This window comes from Atractosteus spatula, chromosome 2, assembly GCF_055471065.1.
Source record: "Atractosteus spatula isolate fAtrSpa1 chromosome 2, fAtrSpa1.hap1, whole genome shotgun sequence".
Classification (NCBI taxonomy): domain Eukaryota; kingdom Metazoa; phylum Chordata; class Actinopteri; order Semionotiformes; family Lepisosteidae; genus Atractosteus; species Atractosteus spatula.
Window position 1 is genome coordinate 21,428,942 of NC_142707.1, and position 20,877 is coordinate 21,449,818.

At 35.9% G+C, this 20,877-nt stretch overlaps 1 protein-coding gene across 1 annotated transcript in view; it reads right to left on the reverse strand.

Moving 5' to 3' along the window:
• Positions 1–200: 200 nt before the first annotated feature.
• gtf3c2 (general transcription factor IIIC, polypeptide 2, beta) overlaps positions 201–20,877 on the reverse strand; it is a 47,967-nt gene continuing 27,290 nt past the window's right edge. Inside the window, exons 14-19 of the mRNA XM_088909540.1 lie at positions 16,264–16,425; positions 14,067–14,154; positions 11,198–11,323; positions 10,872–11,027; positions 5,420–5,527; positions 201–2,968 (exon numbers count right to left, since the gene is read on the reverse strand). Of these exons, the coding sequence (XP_088765666.1) occupies positions 2,738–2,968; positions 5,420–5,527; positions 10,872–11,027; positions 11,198–11,323; positions 14,067–14,154; positions 16,264–16,425 (871 nt within the window). The 3' untranslated portion in view covers positions 201–2,737. The remainder of the gene's footprint in view (positions 2,969–5,419; positions 5,528–10,871; positions 11,028–11,197; positions 11,324–14,066; positions 14,155–16,263; positions 16,426–20,877) is intronic.

Consider the following 20,877-nt stretch of genomic DNA (forward strand, 5'->3'; position numbering starts at 1 on the left):
ATGGATTTTAGCTTGGAATGTACTAAGCACTAGAAATAATTATATAATCAATATAATGGTTAACATGTATGTCCCTATAAAGCAAAATGAAAAATTCAGGCAAAATTTTTGATTTTTAACTTTGAAACTCAAATGGTGTAAGCATGTTGAGACTAACATATTGCTAAAACCATCTTTAAAAACGACTCAAACATCTTCAACTGATGGGATGAAAAAAAAATGCTCCAGTTTATTAAAGGCAAATGACGAAGAGGAGCTTGTTCATTAAAAATCATAAAATTGCTTTTAGCTAAAATCAAAAGAAGAGAGATTATCTTTCAAGGTGATTATAACACACGCTATGATACAATGATCAGTAAAATCTTTACAAAATCCAGATGACACATACTTGACAAACGCTGTGAGCATGATGTGAAGCCTCCCAGAAGGCTTGGTGTGACAGAAGTTAAAAAAAAAAATTCAGCCAATTCTTAAATATGAAGATTCATAATATGAATATGAATGAGTCAGTATTAACACACCCCATTTTAAATCTCCCAATCCAATAAACTCCCAGTTAGAAACAATAAGTTCCTTAAACAAAGTTAAGGTGGCAACAGAAGCACAGGTTGTCCAACAGCATCTTATTTTTCAAGAGATAGATGTTGATAACAAGTAAATCTATTTTTTGGACATTTAGATGAATGAGAACACCGTAAATTGTAAACCCCAACTTCCATTATAAGATCCATCCACACAAAACAGATTGTACCCATTTACGGACAGTTTATTATTAGAAATATATTTTTGTATGAAGACTCCAACATTACTAGAATAACAATTATCTGGGGAAGAACTAAAGAACATTCCTTAAATTGATTATGTTGAAGAAACAGGTTGTGCATGTTACAATGACTAAAATGTAGATCTACTGTATATGACCACAAAACCAGTAATAAGTCAGCAATATGCCAGCTGTAATGTTACTGCTCAGAGGACCTGAGCTATGATGTACATCAGAGCAAGAATAAAATAATCACGCATAGTCTAAAAGGTCTAACCTGTTTTCCGGCTGCATAAAAAATAAACTGTAGTACATTTAACGGTGACTTAGAAATTTTCCAGTTAGAAACACAAATCACACACAAAACTGTATAATCTCTCCTTCTAAGCAGTAGTTTACTTAAGTGCCTCAAAATAAACTAGAACCACTGTCATGTGAGTGATGAGATGAGTCAGCAGTAATAATGCCTATGCTGTAGTCAGGAGCAAGACACTGGAAAAAAAGGGTGAAACAAACAATCTAACAGACCAAAATGAAAAAGAGGGCAGATGAGTGGTCCTGTAATAATAAAAGATATCAATTGATGTGATGGACAAGACAAAAAACACAAAGTTTCATACTTTGTACAGTACCTACTTAAACCAGTACAGCTTTGGGCTATGTGTAACTTCTTGGATTTTTATTACAAGCATATAACCAAATCATGGGACAGAGTCATTTTACACTTCCAATTTTGCTTAATGGCATGAGGTACCATTTTTATGGATACAATTTCAACAACAAAGATAACAGGTAAATCTTAATCCCTGTACCTTCAAGGAAAAGGCTAAAACAAGTCAAAAATTAATTAATTTGTTTTAATTGTGAAGTGTAATTGTATGAATTTCTGCTTCCTCTAAAAAGTAATTTCTAATTAAAACTTTCTAATAAGATTATTTTTGGGCTGCTCTTTGTTGATTTGGAACTTAATCTTTGTTTTCTAAAGAAATAAAAACACTTGTCAGCAACAACACATTGAATATATTGTACATACAGTAGCTGTGTGCTTTGATTACATACACAAAATTTAGGGATAAGTGCAAAAAATCTATCATAAAATAAGTGGGAGTTTTCATGAAAATAAATCATTTTAATTCTTCATACTAAAATTTCTGCTTTGTTTCCCAAATTTTACTTATTTCAGACTCATCATCTCTTTCTGTTATTTCTAGCTTTTTAACATAAAATACTTCTCTAAAACAGAAACAAGAATTCTAGCAGGAGTAACAAAGCACTAAGCTAAGCAAGCTACTGCATTTCTACATGGAAACTTTTACGACTGAGGTTTTTGCTCCTTTTAAATTTGTATTTTTCATTTACACTAATCTATCAAGAACATATGGGGTCAAGTGTTCTGGGTTTTCTGGTTTGTGCTGCTAAACAACAGGAAGGAATTTAAGTGGGTACAGAAAAGATATAAAGGGATTTTTAAGATTAAAATCACAATGACTAATATGCAAAAAATGCTGCTTTAAACTAAAGAATTACACTACATACATGCCACATGCCAGAACAATCAAAACTGTCATGGGACATAGCCCAGATATGAAATATCTACAGTGTTAAAGTTTTCCTTTTTGTTTCTGTTTAACAAGAAAAAAGTTCTTGCTTTTTAACAAAAAGCTTAGCTTTAAAATGATCTCCGTTCATTTACACTAAAATGCGTATAAAAAATAAGAAGACTAACATTTCTGTTTTTTATGAAAATAATTTTAGCTGTAGTTGCAATAAGTTAATTATAAAAACAAAACTATTAAAACATAAGACAAGTGCATGAGACCATCACCAATACTGTAAACCACACTTGACAAGTTGTACGATCTCAAGAAAGAAGGCAGTTATTAAAAAGAGAACAGATCAATGAAGTACTTTTTTCCTTCAAGTGCTCCGTGTTGCTTCCCCAAGTTCTGCAAACAGCAGTGGAGTGCTCCCCTGTCACTGCACCTCTACAATGGCTTCTACTCTGTGTTGGACAGCAGTGACGATGAACTCGTTGGCTGTGTCTCCCTGAGGCTGGTACATGGCATTGAACTGTGCTTGGCTCTCACGGACAAGCTTTGTGATAACAGGGCTGTTCATTCCTCTCAGACAGTGTGCACGGACGATGCCAGACTGCCCTGCAGACAAGACCCAGCCATGCGCTCCAAGGTTGGGGTTGAAGCGGGCCTGTTGGTGTGAATGATAATAATAATCATTAATAATTGCTTAGACTTATATAGCACTTATCTGGACACTCCACTCACCACCCCCAATGTGCAGCATCCACCTGGATGATGCGACGGCAGCCGCAGTGTGACAGAACACTCACCAAAATTCATCTATTAGTGGGGAGGAGAGCAGAATAATGAAGCCAATTCATAGATGGGGATTATTAGGAGGCCATGATTGGTAAGAGCCAATGGGAAATTTGGCCAGGACGCCGGGGTTACACCCCTACTCTTTTCGAGAAAGTCCCTGGGATTTTTAATGACCACAGAGAGTCAGGACCTCGGTTTTTACATCTCAAATGGCGCCTGTTTACACTATAGCGTCCCTGTCACTATACTGGGGCATTAAGACCCACACGGACAGCAGGGTGAGTGCCCCATGTTGGTCCCACTAACACCTCTTCCAGCAGCAACCTTAGTTTTTCCCAGTTGGTCTCCCATCCAGGTACTGACCAGGCTCACACCTACTTAGCTTCAGTGGGTTGCCAATTGTGAGTTAAGGGTGATATGGCCGCTGGCACAATGACAAAACAATATGGTTATTTAACTGATTTCCACTCTCACACTCCTGTTTCTCAACAAGAATGATGCTGGACAAAATTAGTTTTGATTCCAGTGGCAAAAGATACATCACAAGTGAAAAATACTTTTCTGCTAAAGTACAAAGTCATGTTTGTATAAATGTACAGCACCTGTCCACATACAATGGTACTTGAAAACAAATGTATTCGGTTAAACTGCAGTCCTTAGTGCTTTTTCGTATCAAGAATAAACAATTCACACTTTCAGTTTTAATCCCACTTACCTGTTCCTTGTAGTTCTGTGCCTTATGAGGAAAACATCAATATTTCAAACATCAATCAAAAACATCAATTTTTGATAACATCAATATCATCATAAAGTTATACTTCTTAATTTAGAAATGTGAAAAAATTGAAATGTTTGCTGTAGCAGACCCAAAAACAACAAATTAGCCCTTAAAAGCTACTCCACAAGCTGAAAAATGTTTTTTTTATTACCCATATAGAAAAAATGATGTTAGCATAAAGGTTATCTGGGAATAAAAAGAATGCAAAAATCATACTCATTAAAAGAGGCTGATTCAAAATGCACTGATTTCTCTCTTCTGCATTGAAGAATTGCATATATTAATCACTCTGGGGTGAAAGTAAATTAAAAAAAGGAAAAATAAAATGAATTAACGGAAATCAAATGTATATCTCAAACTGACACGATGGCAGTATTTTACAAAACACTTCTTAACAGTTATTAACCTTTTGATATTTTACTTGCTGTATATATAAATGTGGAATATATTTCACATCTTTATTTAATTTTTAAATGTAATTTGTTAATTTAATTCAAATTTTAACATCACATACTTTTATAATATGATGCCATATCTTATTTAATCAAATTAAGCTTGCTGTAAATGCAGCAATACTACATACAGTGCATAGAGAACAAAAGCTGCTCTAAATCCAATTTGTAGAGTGCAATTTAACCCAGATCAAGTTCACATCTTTTTTTTTTATTTGGGTGAAAAAAATTAAAAGCGAAAGACTTTATTGAAGCAGGATCACCACTTACATAAAAAGAAACAATAATTGTATCCCTGATTTGAAGCAAAGCGCCTTTGGCTGGATGAATTGTGTATCTGTTCCTAACGTCACGGTCCCTAGGGCTCCACCTCCATTGAGCTATCACTTTCTTTCAATTTCACAGCGTTTTATTACTAGAACCCAAAGAGACGTTTTCTTCATTTTACAGATCATTAGCTTCTGTCCGTCTTTATCTCCCCTCACAAATGAGACATAGCGTTTTCTCTATTACAACTTGGGTAATGCAAACAGCAACACCACATTACCGCAGAGTACCCCACTTGCTACCTCGCTGATATTAATGCCTGCTTTATCACTTTTTTTTTAATTTGGAGAAGGTTTACAATGAGAAAATGCTTATCTTCTCTGTCCACAATATTGGCAAAACACAAGAGTCAATTCAATTTGCATGTTTCTTGTAACGTGCAAAGAACCCCAGATGTCTTTTGCTTGGAAGTTGTCTTGATTACATTTTTTTCCCATTATTTTGCTGCTTCTGGCTCCTGTGGTGATGAACCATGTTAATGTTAGCTCACACAAAATGGAGCATTTTAGACATCCCAGCTGCACATTAAATTACAATAACATCAAAAATTCTGGAAAAACGGTTGACGTCCCCTGACTGTCTTCAACTGGAAAATAAAATAATGCTATTGGTGGCTTGGAGTTCTTCAGAAAAGATGTTTGCAGAAAAGAAAAACTGTTGGCCAGTAAAACTAGTGAGCTTTTATTACTGCATGTACTTCACCCATTTGAATTGCGCTAATTAATTATTTTTGAAGAGCTGGAGCTGTATAGCCTGAACTTACCTTGTACAAGGCATCCAGAGGCATTCTGTCCAGAGCCAAAGCACCTTTTGTTTCTGTGGCTTGCATGTGCTTCATAGGTTCTCGGCTGGAGGCATTCTTAAACGTCCTCTGAAAGTAAAGATTTAAGCTGTTTTATCAAACCATTAATTAAATGCCATTCAACTTCCAGAAGGCTTTAGAAACTTATATATTCATATAGGATAATGGACTCTCAAATGCAATTAGTGTATTGTTTTGGCTTTTCTTGACATTATGGTATCAAACTTTTAAAAATAAAGATCCAGGCTAAAAATGATAAAGTGTTTCTCGTGCTTTTAAAATCACCTTTGCTCCACAAAAACAGTCATGTAGATTCAAAGACTTTAACTGACATTAAACGAGAAAATTAATCTAAAGAAATTGTTAATATCAAATGTCAGCAGTCCGTGGTAATACACAGCATTTAATTTTTTTTCAGTTATGAAATCTGTGTTAAAATGACATGAAATGAAATAGAATCCCCCAACTGCAACATTGAAAAACAAATCAATTGTCAAAACTGTAAAACTCAACTAAATGTAAAAAAAAATCATCTTATATTTCTGAATTTAAAATAAGGTGGCAGTGACACAGTGGTTGCTGGTGGTTGCTGCTTCACAGTGCTGGGGTCCAGATGGGGCTTCAATTCTGGATCTGGGGTGCTATCTGTGTGGAGTCTGTATGTTCTCCCCAGCTTTGTGTGGGTTTTTTCTGGTTGCTCTGGTTTCCTCAACACAGTCCAGAAGCATAAAAGTAGGTTAACTGGGTTCTGGAAAAAATGGCCCTGGTGGGAGTGAGTGCATGGTTTTGTCTGTTTTAGCCCTGCAATGTTTTAGTAATGTGCCCCATTACTTGATGGGATAGGATGTCGCTACCCTGCAACACCGTACTGGATAAAGCAGTTAGAAAAATGGATGGACAGAATTTAAAATGTTTTCTGATTTTTTTCTTGTAAATTTTTCTTACATCCGAACAAATAACTCGGCATTGATACTTAAAGGAGCAATGCACAACTGATTTTTAAACCATATATCCCGGTGTGCTACATCAGACAACAATGGCACTTTAAGCCATCGTGAATCCACAGTGTGACGTCGACACATTAACAAGAGCTATAGCAGTAACAGCGTTCTCCTCTTTGTATGAATACAGAATAAACCGCATCCACACAAGGGAGGAAGAATGTGCTCTCTGTGAAAAAATGCGAAAGAGCTGAGCAATCAGTTAGAAGAACCCCTTTTACTCTTGTCCAGTCACAGTTCTGCCAAGATACACAAGGTTCCAGCCCAAGGTTTAGACGGCAGAGGCTGGGAGGTGTGTGGGGTAGGTGGGAGAGGGTGAAAGATGTGCTCCCTGGGCTGTGACCATTTGTGAAAAGCAGACGGTGCCGCACTCCAGTCTGCTGCAGTCAATGGGGGAGTCGGTGGAGCGGAATGCAGGAGAACAGATGGTGGACCCAGGGCAAGAAGGAGATTAATTTTTAAATTAATGAAGGATACGGCACTTAATCAACACATAAGCTCGAAAATGGCTAGCCATTAACGGCTTCTTTGCTAACTTGGCAAGTTCTCCACATCCACCCCCTTCTTTATTTCTTGGTAAATTCCAGTCTTTCTTTAGGCACATCCAGGCGGTTCACTCAGGTGTATCTAGGAGATAACTAATCTAATAAATTCAGTTCCTTTCATCCACTCCCTTACTGTGTGTAATGGCCTATAACGATGGCTGGGGAGTAGGAGCTGGAGAAATTTAAGAGAAATGCATCTGACAGGCTGAGTCTCTGTACAGAGTATTAAGGCCCACATGCCATGTCAAATCACAACGATTTAAAAAGGTCCCCTGAAATTAGATACATTGTAGCACCTAGCACAGAGAAGTATAGCTAGCCTCAGTCTTCCTTAAAACCAGCTTTATATTTTAATTGACTTGGAATCCGAATTTAATATCTATCTTTAATTTTTTTGCAATTTCATGTTGTAGCTCTGATGTTTAGTCATGATCTTCTATTTATACTGCAAAGTGTATTTAATGATTTTAGAATCAATCAGTAAAAAATGTCAAGTAAAGGTTTTGCGATAATCACAAGCCTCATTTTGTATTTATTGTAAAACAAAAAAAAACTGAATTGGAATGGATATTGTTATATGCAAATATAAACTGAAACTGAAATATAAGTCACATTTATGTAACCAGCAACACAAATCTGACTTCCAAAAACTAAACAGAAAATTGACAATTCTTAATTACTTAATTTTTGAAAAACATGTAAAGGTTATAACTAGTCTTACAGCATAACTAATAACATATTAACCTAAAGCTTCAATGGAAACCTTAGCTGTATTTGCCACTGTTACAATTGGAAACAGTATTAAAAAAACAAGACATTACCAAAAGAAATGTTAAATTTTCTGTTTCCTTTATGAGAAATTTCCAATACTGATGCACAGACAGAATTTAAATTGTGCTCCTAAGCATTATTTTTTTTCCCCATTGTCCTCAACATCTTTTCTTTACCAACGGTAAATAGTAAATCAAGAGCATCCAGAATTTTGTATACATGCTATTTTACTGTTAAAAGCAAATGCTAAACCAGCATGTAGGCTAAGAGACCTCAGTTTTTTAACACTTTATGGCCTGAATATTTGTTCGTATGTACATAAAATGTAAGAAGTGCTCATAAATTGTAGGCTATTATTCACATCTTGCTCTTAGAAGAGGAACTCTGGCCAATACGACCTTGTCACGGATGTCTGAAGGGACGAACCGTGGAATGACAGGAGAGCGAAAATAGACCCTATGCGTAGCCGCGAGGCGGTTGCTATCCCGGGCTCAGCTGTTCAGGAAATGCCGTATAGAAACCTATGCCCTCAGGCCATGGACAGGAGTGACCTGGTGCTAGGCGTGTCTCAGGACATCGGAATGTCAATGCTGAGCAAAGAGCAGATCAGAAGCAGGAAATAAATAGGCTACACATCAAGACACACCAGAAAGACATGAATAATCACAGGGAACTAGGAACAGGAGAGAAGTAGAGTGCCCTCTAGGTGTACTTGGCGTGACAGACCTCAATTCTGCAGTCTGTTATTGCTCACTGAGAATCTTCCAGATTCACAGTTCCTAAAAACGTTTTCTACTAGCAGGACTTTCAAGTTCCAACAGGTCATAAAGAGCCCAAAAGAGAGCTGACTGTTAGATGCAGGTCTTCTCTAATGACATCAGTGAATATTTAAACTAGTCATGTGTTTCTAGATGAGGTTTTAAAGAGTTTTACAGTAGCCATCCCATCCATTATTAAAATGTAGCTTCTTCCTAGGAAAGGATGAAGCAACCCACAGCTTATTGCTAAAGCATAAGGTGTAAGGCAGGGCCGCATCTCTTAGGAGCACCTGTCTATTGCAGAGTTCTCACACAGGGACGATATAGAGATACCACTCAACTCAGTTAGAATGTTTAAAGGAGGTGTGAGGAAAGCAGAACATTGCAGTGTTCTTCATATAAGTTTATAACAACAGGTTTCTTGATTTAATTTATTAAACGGATAGTTCCGGTCCTGAAATCTGATTGGCTGACCCGCTTTCAAAGCAGTGCTATATTCTCTGATATACGCGCGCCCCGGAAGGAATTTTGACTTTTTACTGTGTGATAAAGAAATATCAATGGGCTGACTGATAAATAACAGTCAATCAAATCAATCGCATAGGCTTTTAAAGACTACTTCTTAGCGTAGATAAGAAAGCTTGGATTCTCAGGTATTTGATACATGTATCTTCTTCTCCTGTCTTTGTTGCGCTCTTGAGGATCCTTGTGATTTTTTGTGCTCTCATATTGGCTGGCTAATGTCCTCTTTTTGCTAGTTAATGTTACTTATGGTTGTGTTTCTGCGTTGTGTAGCAACGAGAGACTATATTCTCAAGCAGAAGAACGTAAACAGCTTAATCTTTGTGTTAAATAAATTTTTTAATTAAAATTTATTCTATACAACAATCACATATTTGGGGACCATTTTCTAAAAGCAATAAGGCACTAGAGGCCTGTGCTATATCGTGGATACAGTCACGGTTAAAAAGCTTGGTGAGGCGTATATACACGATATAGCACGGCCTCTCATGCCTTATTGCTTAAATTATAAAAGTAGAAAATTAATCTTAATATATATTTATACTGTGGGTTTGGTGATGTTAAAAATAACAGACATTGTACAGACCCGGTAGTATATATTCACAGCAAAAATTAAATGGGAATATCAGCAATTAGCAGTGTGTGAGAAAATACCATTCAGAAGTCAGGTTTCACATGCAGACAAATGCAGAAGTACCAAACCACACACAATTGTTAGAACTGAAGCACAGGTGGAGATGCAAGATTCCAGCCAATGTTGACTATATCTTTCTCGTTAAGAGCACCCATGATTGTGAACGGAGTGTATTTCAAAACTAGAAAGGAAAGGAGAGAGTCAGGAGTGAAGCCAGAATATTTTTAGTAGTAAAGACAACTTGCACAATTATGGAAAAGGTCCCCTTTGAATTTCTGTAGAGGTGTCTGTAGCTGTACATGTGCGCAATCATTGCTACCAAGAATCCAGTGCTTTGGCTTTTGTTTCAGCTCAAAATAAACTAATGCTAACTTGCCACTAGGGGCCTTAAACGTCTGATAAGGCACAGATTGTCTAAATGTGTTTTCTCGCTTATGTGCTATTTTAGTATGCTAAATGTCTGCTACATTGGTTTGTGATTGCTTCAAGGTTTTGCAAACATTGCTTAATAGGGACTTTTATTTTCTGTTATAAAATTAATGATCAAATTGTTTTTTTTACCAACATTTTCTCTTATTTTCTATCTGCTCAAAGAACTGTTGAAAAACATTTCCTAACTTCCAGGTTATCTATCAGCAGAGGGACTCAAAATCAGTGATCCTCTTCTTGGTTTATTTCTGTTCATTTCACCCTGTTTTACAATTGAAATTTCAGTGGGCAGGTATACTGTAAGGTCTGGCTGACACTGCTGGCCCAGCATGATGCTGCTGCCCTCAGCTTTGCCAGAGAAAAATAACAAATACAGACACAATGCTAGGGTGGCATGTGTTCAGTTCCTGGGGTGTTATCTGTTTGGGTTCTGTATGTTCTCCCTGTGCAATGTGGGTTTCCTCTTGGTACTCTGGTTAAAATTCCAAAGTCTGAAGACAGTAGGTTAATTGGCTTCTGAATGTGTGCGTGTTTGTGTCTATGTGTGTCTGTGACAGACTGATGTCCTGTCCAGGGGGGTATCCTGCCTTGCACCTGTTGCTTGCCGGGATAGGCTCCGGCTTCCCTAGGACCCTATATTGGATAAGGTGGTTAGAAAAGACAGATTGACTAGTGTCAATATATAGTATGCTTTGCAAATTAAATCAATATTTTCTTTGAAGTTGGAAACGAAATCACATATCATTCACTCACCATATCGGTATCACGGAACAACAAGTAGTACTTCTTAATGGCTTCTCCGTATGTCTGAGGCTCGCATACCTGTCCTGTATTCACAGGATTCTTGTTGTCTTCTTCTTGTACCTTTGAATCAGTACCATATGCAACAAGTTCCACCCTATAGATAGGCTTAAAGTGAAGCAAAAGAATGGGGAAAACAGTTAATCTAATACTGTTAAATCAAAAAGTCTAAATGGTTTTCTGCACTGACTTTTACTACAAATAAGAAAATTACAAATGCATAGCATGTTATTTTATATTTAAAACACAAAGTAGGAAAAAATGAAGAATGGACATACAAATCTGCGATCCATAGGGCGCTTGATATAGGGGTTTTGAGACATGTCTGCAAGCAACATCATCAGCAGCTCTCCGGTACTGTCTGTTGTCACACAGGTATTGAGCCAATCAGAACCAGATATGCTCTGACAAATAAAAGAGAATACATCATTTAAGTAACATAATTACCTTAGTACCAGGTGTATAATGAGGACACTTTGAAGGAAATAATAAAAGCAGCTTATTCACTAAATGTTTCCATAAGGTGTACCTGTATATTTCACCAGCCACTTTTGTCATTTAGCTGTATATGGATATTCATGCTTGAATATTACAACACATTGAGTACAGTATTTTACTTGAACTGCTTAGTATACTGTATAATGTCAAAACTAAAAAAACACTATTACCTGACACAAGAAGAATTTTGTTTCCAAGACCATTTAGCCCACCTAAACCTTAGCATAAGTGCTATTCTCAAAACCAAATGCACTTACATATATTTACCACCTCCGGTTCATACTTCACTTCTGATATAGAGGAAGTTCACTGGAGTTATTCCGTCAATGGCCTTTGATGATTTTGAATACTTGGATCAGGTCCCCTCATTAAGCAGTGTGACTGGAACAATGTTTTTCCATGTTTAGCTGAAGCTGCTGAAGTTTTTTCTCTTGCTCCGACAGCAGTGTTGATGGCAAATAGTTATCTACCGCTACTGCATAACATGGTAAGGTCTAATTAAACCAGGCCTGCAGATCATTATACTTTTAATTGGTTCCTATTTCTTGAATGCTTCATAAAGTGTATTCTTCTTAATTATTTTAACCATTTGTATCACTGTTTTCCTCACTTTAGTGTACTTACCTTGTACACTGAATCTCTATTTTGGTTTCAAGCAGAATATGATACAGCATTCAATCTTTAAGATGTTGTTAATCCATTTATCTTATCCCACTCCACTTCTCCTTAATCTCCATCTCATTTATTCATTCATGTTTATTTTACATAGTAATATTATTCAGGGTGTTTGCTAAAGGACTCTGTGACATTCTGAACTAAGTTGTTAAAATAAACCACATGTATATAACTTTGGCCCTACCTAAGATGCTAAGATGAATGCAAAATAAGAAAAATAACAGAAAATGATAATGATACCTTTTCAATAATGGTTATAATATGCCACATCCAATTAATATTTTTTAAATGGATCTGCACAATTCAACTTTTTCTACATGTCCATGGAAACACTGTTCAAAACATGAAGACTTAGAAATTCCTGCACACTACACTATGCAAAAAATAAATGTTGTTAAGAGACCAGAGAGCGCTGTAGCCTCTACAGTATAATTTAATTTTTCATAGCACAGTGCATAGGAGTTTCGTAAAAATATGAGCTAAAATTATAAATAAATTTGCATTTTATTTTTTTTTGTGTAACCTCAAGAACATTTCTTTATGCATTCATACAAAACAAACAAATATTTTGCTGAGCACAGTTAGGAGAAGCAGAGCTTCTCAGAACCCAGATGTATTTTTGCACTTGAGACTAATTTAACAAATTCCAAATAAGCCACATTTCATGACTGCCCTACAGTTCATTTTAAAAACTGGTGCTTTACTTTCTTTTACATCAGGAAGTTTCTACTTCCCATCTGGCAGTTATGTCTCTAAATGCACATCAACACCTGACACAGTGAAACTGCAAGAAGGTGGAAGTGGGGTTAAGTTTTTTAGCAATTTTATTTTCCAAACGATTTGGCTTCTAACTGTATATTAGTTTGGTAAAGGGCTCTGAATCTGAGATCTGTGATGTGGAAACAAATAACCCCAGCATATACTAATAGCTGGGAGATACAGATATGAACCTTACTCATGTCTTACTTTAAGTCTTACTCTGTTTCAGAATGAAGTTAAAAAAAACAAACAACATGTAAAATGTAACATGAAGTACTGAGATTCTGTCGCATCCAAAGGTAACAGTAGCGGTTTTGTGTAGTGAAACAAGATCTCTATATACTCCTAGAAAGTGCAGTTGAAAGCTAAATGTTGTGGGATCTGCATTACTGCAAACTTAATATGACCCTTCATATACAGTAACATTAAAGTATGTGCAAAAGAATAAGCAACTGGCAAAGTCTGTACATAATTTCAAAACTAACATGGAGCTGACATTTTTAAAATAGATAGATGCTTTATTGAACCCGTGAGGGAAATTGCAGATAGAGGATAAATAGAGGATAATACAAGAGAAATATTATATTACAGACACTTTAGGGGTTTGAATTAGTTTGAAGATTCATGTTATAGTCCTCTTAAAATAAAAACAATACTAAAACTCAATTTTGGTGCAGGGTTAAAGAAATCACTTTTGACTAATTCAGGGTGCTCAGATCATTGTCAGAATGGTTAGCTTCACCATTTAGGTGCAACAATGTCTGCAACTTACACAATAAGATACACCCATCATAAGTGTGACATTTGAAATATGAGAATGATGGTAAGAATGTTAAAATCAGTAGAAGAGAATGTGTTCATTATAAAAGTAATATCATTATAAGCAGTGTTTGAAACACAGAGGTTTGGTTACTTATCAGGTAATGTAACTATATTTTACTTGGTAAAATGTACATCACTGATGTTTATTTTGTTGACTTTGAAATATTTCAGAGCAAGAGCTAGGCTCTGACTTAAAAAAAAATCAATTCAATACAGTAAATTTATTACCACTATGAAAAAACATTAACTCAGTGTCTCGATCACCAGCTAAGCCACATGTGGCTACTTGATAATACTGTTGACTTTATCTTACCAGCCATGTCATACGTAGCTGACTATATAAAACATCTTTTTTCTGCCTGTCAGTACTGTGACAGTTCGACACACACTTACCCATACTGTTCCCCTCCGTGGAGCAACAAAATATGGCTTAGATCCTGTGTATCCAGCATCAATGTAATGGACACCATTCATCCCATAACTGCAAGGTTAACAAAATAGAAATAGAAATTTGGATAAGCAATTTAATAAACATATTTAGTGCTTTCAAAACTTAAATTGGGAAAACAGTTTTACGGTTGTTTTTTTTTCAAGTTTACACTGATATCCATAACGGACTAATTAATTAGTTCACTCATAGGATTGCGAATACTGCTGTGAAAGAACATTTTATTTAACTACTTTCCTGTGCTTAAGATATATTAGACACTGGTGGCAATAAAAGGAAAGATTAAAGAAAGTTAGGTACTGCCTAGTGAGGAAAATAAATGGCTTTAGCCTAGCAAATGCACATTACCTTTATCTAGGGTTTTCATTTTTAACAGATCAATTCTAATTCTTTCTGTAAGTAAATACCACAGGTTTACACATTGGTGAACGAAATAATTTGCACTGAGATTTGAATATACTGACTTTGTACTCAAGGAGTTTTTCTTAAGCAGATTATTGGCTTGCTAAGTACCTTTAAAATTCTAAACAGAAATTATGTTCTACATAATCAGTCACAGAAGTATTAATAATAACTATATGTATTTTTGTCTAGCCAATGAACATTCTGATCACCATGTAGGGCAATTGAGGTCAGTTTTAGTCAGGCTTAGACAGGTGACTTTGAGTTGATGGTATAGAAGACCACAAGCTGAGTTTCAGCTTCTCAATTAACAGTAACTCATGTGACAATGCAAAGTTTCCAGTCTGTTCAAGGATGTCACCAACTCCTCTGGAGGTTAAGAGGTGATTGGCCAGTCCGGGACAAAGACTGATATAAAAAAAATGGCCATCTGTTTTGTGTTTTACTCCTGATGATGAAGTACTTCATTGTCCTTGGATGCCATCTTTAACTTACATACTTTTGGCCTTGTCCGCAGAGGACAGAAACAGAAACATTTTCTGTGGTATCATCCAGGCCAGATTATATTTTCTGTATCATATTTTAGGTCATTATTAGAGATACGTAAGGGGAACTGTTTCCACTGGTTTAGCACCAGTTTACAAAGAAGGACCTTTTATTTTATAAGAATGGCTTTACTTTTCTCTTACTGAAATTGTCTCTCATTAGGATCATGTTTAGATCTGTCATCGAGAGACCCAGGTAGCTATAATATCTCAGTCATGTACAAGGCTAGGTCCAAGTATTTAGACTTTAAAAATGGTAAAATATTTTAGGCACACTAAAATACGCATACATCATTGTGTTAATGATCTATGTGAAAATCCAGGAAGAATACAGAATAAGAACTTTTATGGTGCTTTTGTACTGAAAATATTATTCTTTTTTAGCTGCAGATTGCAGAAATTGTTATATTATTTTAACAATGTTCTCCCAACTGTTTTTGCCATTTCAGAACTAACCATCTTAACTTGATGAACAATGAAATGACTAACTGCATGTCACTTGGAAAGAAATGTATTCCTTTCATAAAATGGAGATTGCACAAATGCTCTACTCAAATATATCAGCAGGGTGGCACAGTGGATAGCATCACTGCCACACAGCGCTGGGGCCCTGAAGCATTGCGTAGAGTTTGAATGTTCTGTCCATGTTGGCATGGGTTTCCTCCTGGTGCTCTGATACATTTTTAAGATTTTAAGATCACTTTATTGGCCATATACAATTTCTTGTATTAGGAATTTGTCTTTTCGCATACCCCAGCTTGCTCTCCATGAGATACACAGACAGGGAGAGAAGCTTGAGAAGCATTTTGGTAGATGAATTGACTCTTGTATGAGTGTTTGTGTCTGTGTGTCCCCTGCAATGGATTGCCGTGTCCAGGGTGTATCCTGCTTTGCTCCCTTTGCTAGCCAGGTAGGCTCTGCGACCCTGTATTTGATAAAGCAGTTAAAACATATATGGATGGACTTCTATCGGTATGTTACAAAACAGATAATGCTACTCTGGAATCAGGGTTGGAAAACATGACCAGGCAGAAAAAATGTAGATTTTTTTAAGTCAATGGGTGTTATGTTACAAATGTGCAATGCACGAGGAAGGCCACATTTAGAATACTGTGTACAATTCTGGCAGCCAGGATCCCAATAAAATTGCCCTGGGTAAAAAGACATTAGTCAAGAAAGAAGAAAGGAGACTCACGTTGTGTAGCAGTTCTCCTGGGCAACACAGACTCCACACCAGTACAGCAACCATGAGATCTCTGTTGTGAGGTAGCGTTTGAAGACATTAAGGGGCTCGTAAGGCCTTCTGAGGTCCCAGAACTTCACCTTCCTGTCCTCGCTGGCTGTGACTATAAAATTACTGAAGGGTTGAAAATAGAAAGAGGCCAAGTAAATTCTGTGGAAATCCAATTAGGTCATTAAAATCACCCAGGAAACAAGGATTCATGTTTTGTACTGAGCCTGCGTAACATGGCTTTTCTGAGTCTGTTAATGTCTCACATTTAAAATTTATTAAAATTAAAGATTTTATTGACTGATAATAAAGCTAAGTTAGCCTTGCCACTGATCTGGATAGTTTTTTTTTTCCCCGCAGTAATAATATCTAAACAGACAGTATCTGTTAAAACAAGTATTCCTTGCAGGCCCTGGCAAACCTGACCATTGAACAAAATTTTACAGTTAACTACAGTAAGTTAAACCACATTTTTCATCCACAAAATCCAATTTACTGTCACTAGTTATATGCTATCTGAATCTTGATCTTTGTCCACCAGGACTGTACCTATATGTAAAAGAGTGAAATCTAGCAATATCTCATGTAAAATATAATAACAATTAAGCAAACCCAACGGAGCTGACTGCATATAATTAATTAAACTGATAACGTGTGGAATCATGCTTTAATCTAACGTGCAGTACGTGCTTAAAACATTTTTCAACTATAGAAGAATTTAATTTTGAAACCCAAGCCAAGGTTATTTGTTGCTCTACAGTTTGGCATCACCCTATGGTTTAATACCCTTACTGTTTCTTTTTCCCCAATTCTACTATGTTTTTAAATGGTATGTATAGCAGTTTATAGTGTTGACTGTAATGTAGTTAGAAATACTGACGTAAGTAAATGCTGTAGACAAAAAAAAAGGTTGATTTAAAAAGGTAAAAATAAAATACAAGATATCAACTTGATAAATTTAATACAATATCTTTAGTTTGTAGAATTAGGTGTCTTTTTTGTTCTTCCAAAGTAGGTAAAAGCACAAACCTTTTAAGAGTATATTTTTAATTAAAAAATGATGAGATTGCAAGGTTATAGCATAGTCCTGGAAAGTTTTTGTAGATCTTTTTTTGTGATTATTATTTGTCAGAAAATGTATCAATTTTTTTTTTATAGCCGATCGAGTGTAAATTGAATGAAAAATGAAGAGCTGTACAGGTAGGCATCCTCTGAGCCACCCACCCTTGAGCTAACAAGTCACAGGCCATGCAGCCACGTACAAGAGGCCTGCCCCAAATCTGCCAGCGCCCAGGAGGCTGCAGGTGCACAGAGGTCACTGTGCTGTTGGGAGTCAAGAGAGCCCTGGTGGACTAATCCCAGACCTGTCTTTGGAGGCGCCCAGCCAATTGTGTGCCACCTCTTACAGCTGACACATTTGAAGAGACTGAGAAGAATGCGCTGTGTTTCTTCAGACGTGAAGGTAGTGGATTATGAAAAGCAAACAATATCTTTGTTGGAATCAAAATAAAAAGTTGAACTAAAAACTTCTAACATAAGCCATAAGAATTAAAAACATAACTATAGTTATGTCACTGTATAGAACTTAGATGTTTTACTATAGATCTAGATCTGGTTCTGTTTCTAAAAAAGTATTTTGCAGACTTACATTATTATCATTCGAGTTATTAGCATTAATATTGGGAAGTGTGTAATAGTACTAGAAGCATTATTGCAATTTACACTTGGCAGCAATACATTAATAATATACCAGCATTCTGACAAATATAGCCTAGATATCTTTCTGTGTTGCTTTCTTTTGGGAAAAAAAAGAATCAAGAAGATAAAACAAAACAAAAAATGTAAGATATAGAGCAAGACATCCAGTTTTTTATTTGAAAAAAAAATCATTTTCTCCCGTAAACCAAAACAGAGAAAGCCATTATCAAAGGACGTGGGCTTTCAGATTCATTAACTGTCCTTGGTTTTCCTTCAGGCTGAATGGTCATAAAAAAAATCCCACACAGTGTCATATTTTGACATTTCAATAATGCATCTACTAAAATGTTAAGGTGATGATCTTCTCACTAGCAAAGAGTTTTAAATGACATCATCCGAGCTCCAAAAAATCTTAATTTAGTTTTTATGCTTGTTGATCAGCCATCTGCTGTTTTTCACCCCTCTGCATTGATTTCCCCAAAATGTTTAAGCTGAATATTGTTTTTGCATTCTCTGTTAGACATGTACTTTGCAGAAACTCGAACTGGAAGACTTAAAAAGAAACAACACCGTTTCACGTCCCACTGCTTGTGGCATTAGGTGCCATTTTCTAAATGAGCTTTTCTAATGTCATCAGCTGGAAACATGCAGAACGCATGCTGATATCTTGTGGAAGGTCAATGATTTTTATGGTTGAGGGCAATATTGGATTTAAGAGGTAAGGCACAATATGATCGGAATGGTAATGTGCTATTCCATTCAAAAGAACATAATACAATGTACTTTCATGAGTACAAATAATTGTGAAATATTTTTTTTCCATATGAAGATTATTAATAGACTGGAATCCTAAACTCAAACAAAGAGACTAGACTTTGTAATATACATACATGCATTTCTTTATAATATTCAAACTGAAATAGGATTGCTCAAATATGTCAAAGCACAATTATTTGCTGTGAAATAAGACGTTTTAATGCTAATAATGCTAACCCCCATCATTTCTGTGAAGAGTCCCAAGTGCTATTTTGCAGCATACAAGTCAAGTGGATTACATTATCTAGAGGCACTTCTTACTGAGCCTGAATGTTGGGTCAGGTCTGGTGTGGGTCCCCAAACTATTGGAGGCATTCAGCATTCATGCTTGTTATGATGTTATGTTACAAAATTAAATCTGCAAATTCTGCAAGACGCAAGATCCTGCATAAAGTGGGAACAGAAACTTTGGCTGACCACAGTTAACCTGTTTCAACTGCCTGGTTTTGTACTGTATACGGCAACAAACTGTTATTAACCAATCGTACGTTTTTGTATGGAAATTTTGCGAAAAATGTCCAAAAATAAAAGCCTGCTGATGTCCTTGGAAATGTGAGTAAGAGTAAGAGCTGCATCTGTCCACCTTTCCAAAAGTGGACCAGAGTGGAGTGGATTTCTGAGAGGAGATCTTGAAAAGTTAAAGGCTGTCTCTCAATCTAACAAATTCCTGTTCTTTTGTAACTTCATTAAGTGCCAGTCTTTCTTTTAATCAGGATGTTATTTCCTTCCAAACTTTATTTGAACAGTTTATATAGTACTCTTCTAGCATAGAATGCTATCAAATACTGATGCCTAATCAAGTAATTAAACCTGTCCTATCTTATTATGGCTTTCCTGATTTAGTCTTTGCTTGGCTTTTTTAAATGAAACTCTTGATTTGGTAATGTTTCTGGTAAGATATAGGATACTTAGGTCTCTTAATATCTGATCTCTTGACTTGATTTTTTCAATTGTTGAGTACATTATTAGTGTAGCCTTTGCAAAATGGATGTATAATGTGAATGTACTATACAGTATATATACTTTTTGCATCCTTATATATAACTTGTATCACAACATGAACTCAAATATTTAGACATGCCTTTCCTATTCAACTACTGTATTTTCAATCTAATTGTTCTGTTTTAAATAACATCCAGTTAGCTGTTTGAGATTAAATAATTGCAAAAGGGAGGTTGTTACATGATTGACACAGAAAACACTGGTTTTTCACTTCCGTTTTAAAAAATATGAAAATAGGATTCATAAAAAAATTATCTGTCTGTCCACTCATGTAGAATGTCCAAAATCTATTTTTCTAGCAGACAACCACACATGCATAAACACAAATTAGAAAAAAAAAAACTTATTAGCACTAATTTGTTAGTATTGATGAGCATTAATAGGACAATGCACCCCCCCCTTTGAAAATTCTATCAATATTTAAAAAATCTATACACACATATAATGAGTACTTAAACCGCGGTGGTTTTTTAACACAGATTAACTGAATCTATCAACTGTAACTGTATATTAGTTACAAAGATGGGAGTTCAGCACATATTATGGTATAGACTTAACAGTACATTAATAATAGCACGTAAAAGTAATTTTAGTTGTTTTAACTTATAAAAAGGTAACTGATGTTCTTTGATTTATTTGCTTTTAACTTTTTGACGTTCTTTGATAGTAAAAATTTATAACACCAGGTTATTTGGAGAGATACTATAACAGCTCATGACAGCAGAATTTACTGATTTGCTAGGTAAGATCATCTGTCTGTAGAAAGAAGTTCTTACAAGCAAAGTTGATGCACAGAGAATGTGAGACACAAGGACCAGGTATTAAACTCATCCTGCAAGTAAAATGAATACACCGTTGTGAAACATCAGGTTATTTTTCCCAAAATTCCCCATCAACTGAGTACACATTTACTGAGTATAGCCATGCATGCCAGCATTTTAAAACTAATTAATGTGTGCATTATTAACCAATTGCAGCTCCTCCACTTCCCAATCTTATTATTAAAGTGATCACTTTGCATATTCTTCGGGCACAAATTACGGAGCCCAGGACGTGAATCCT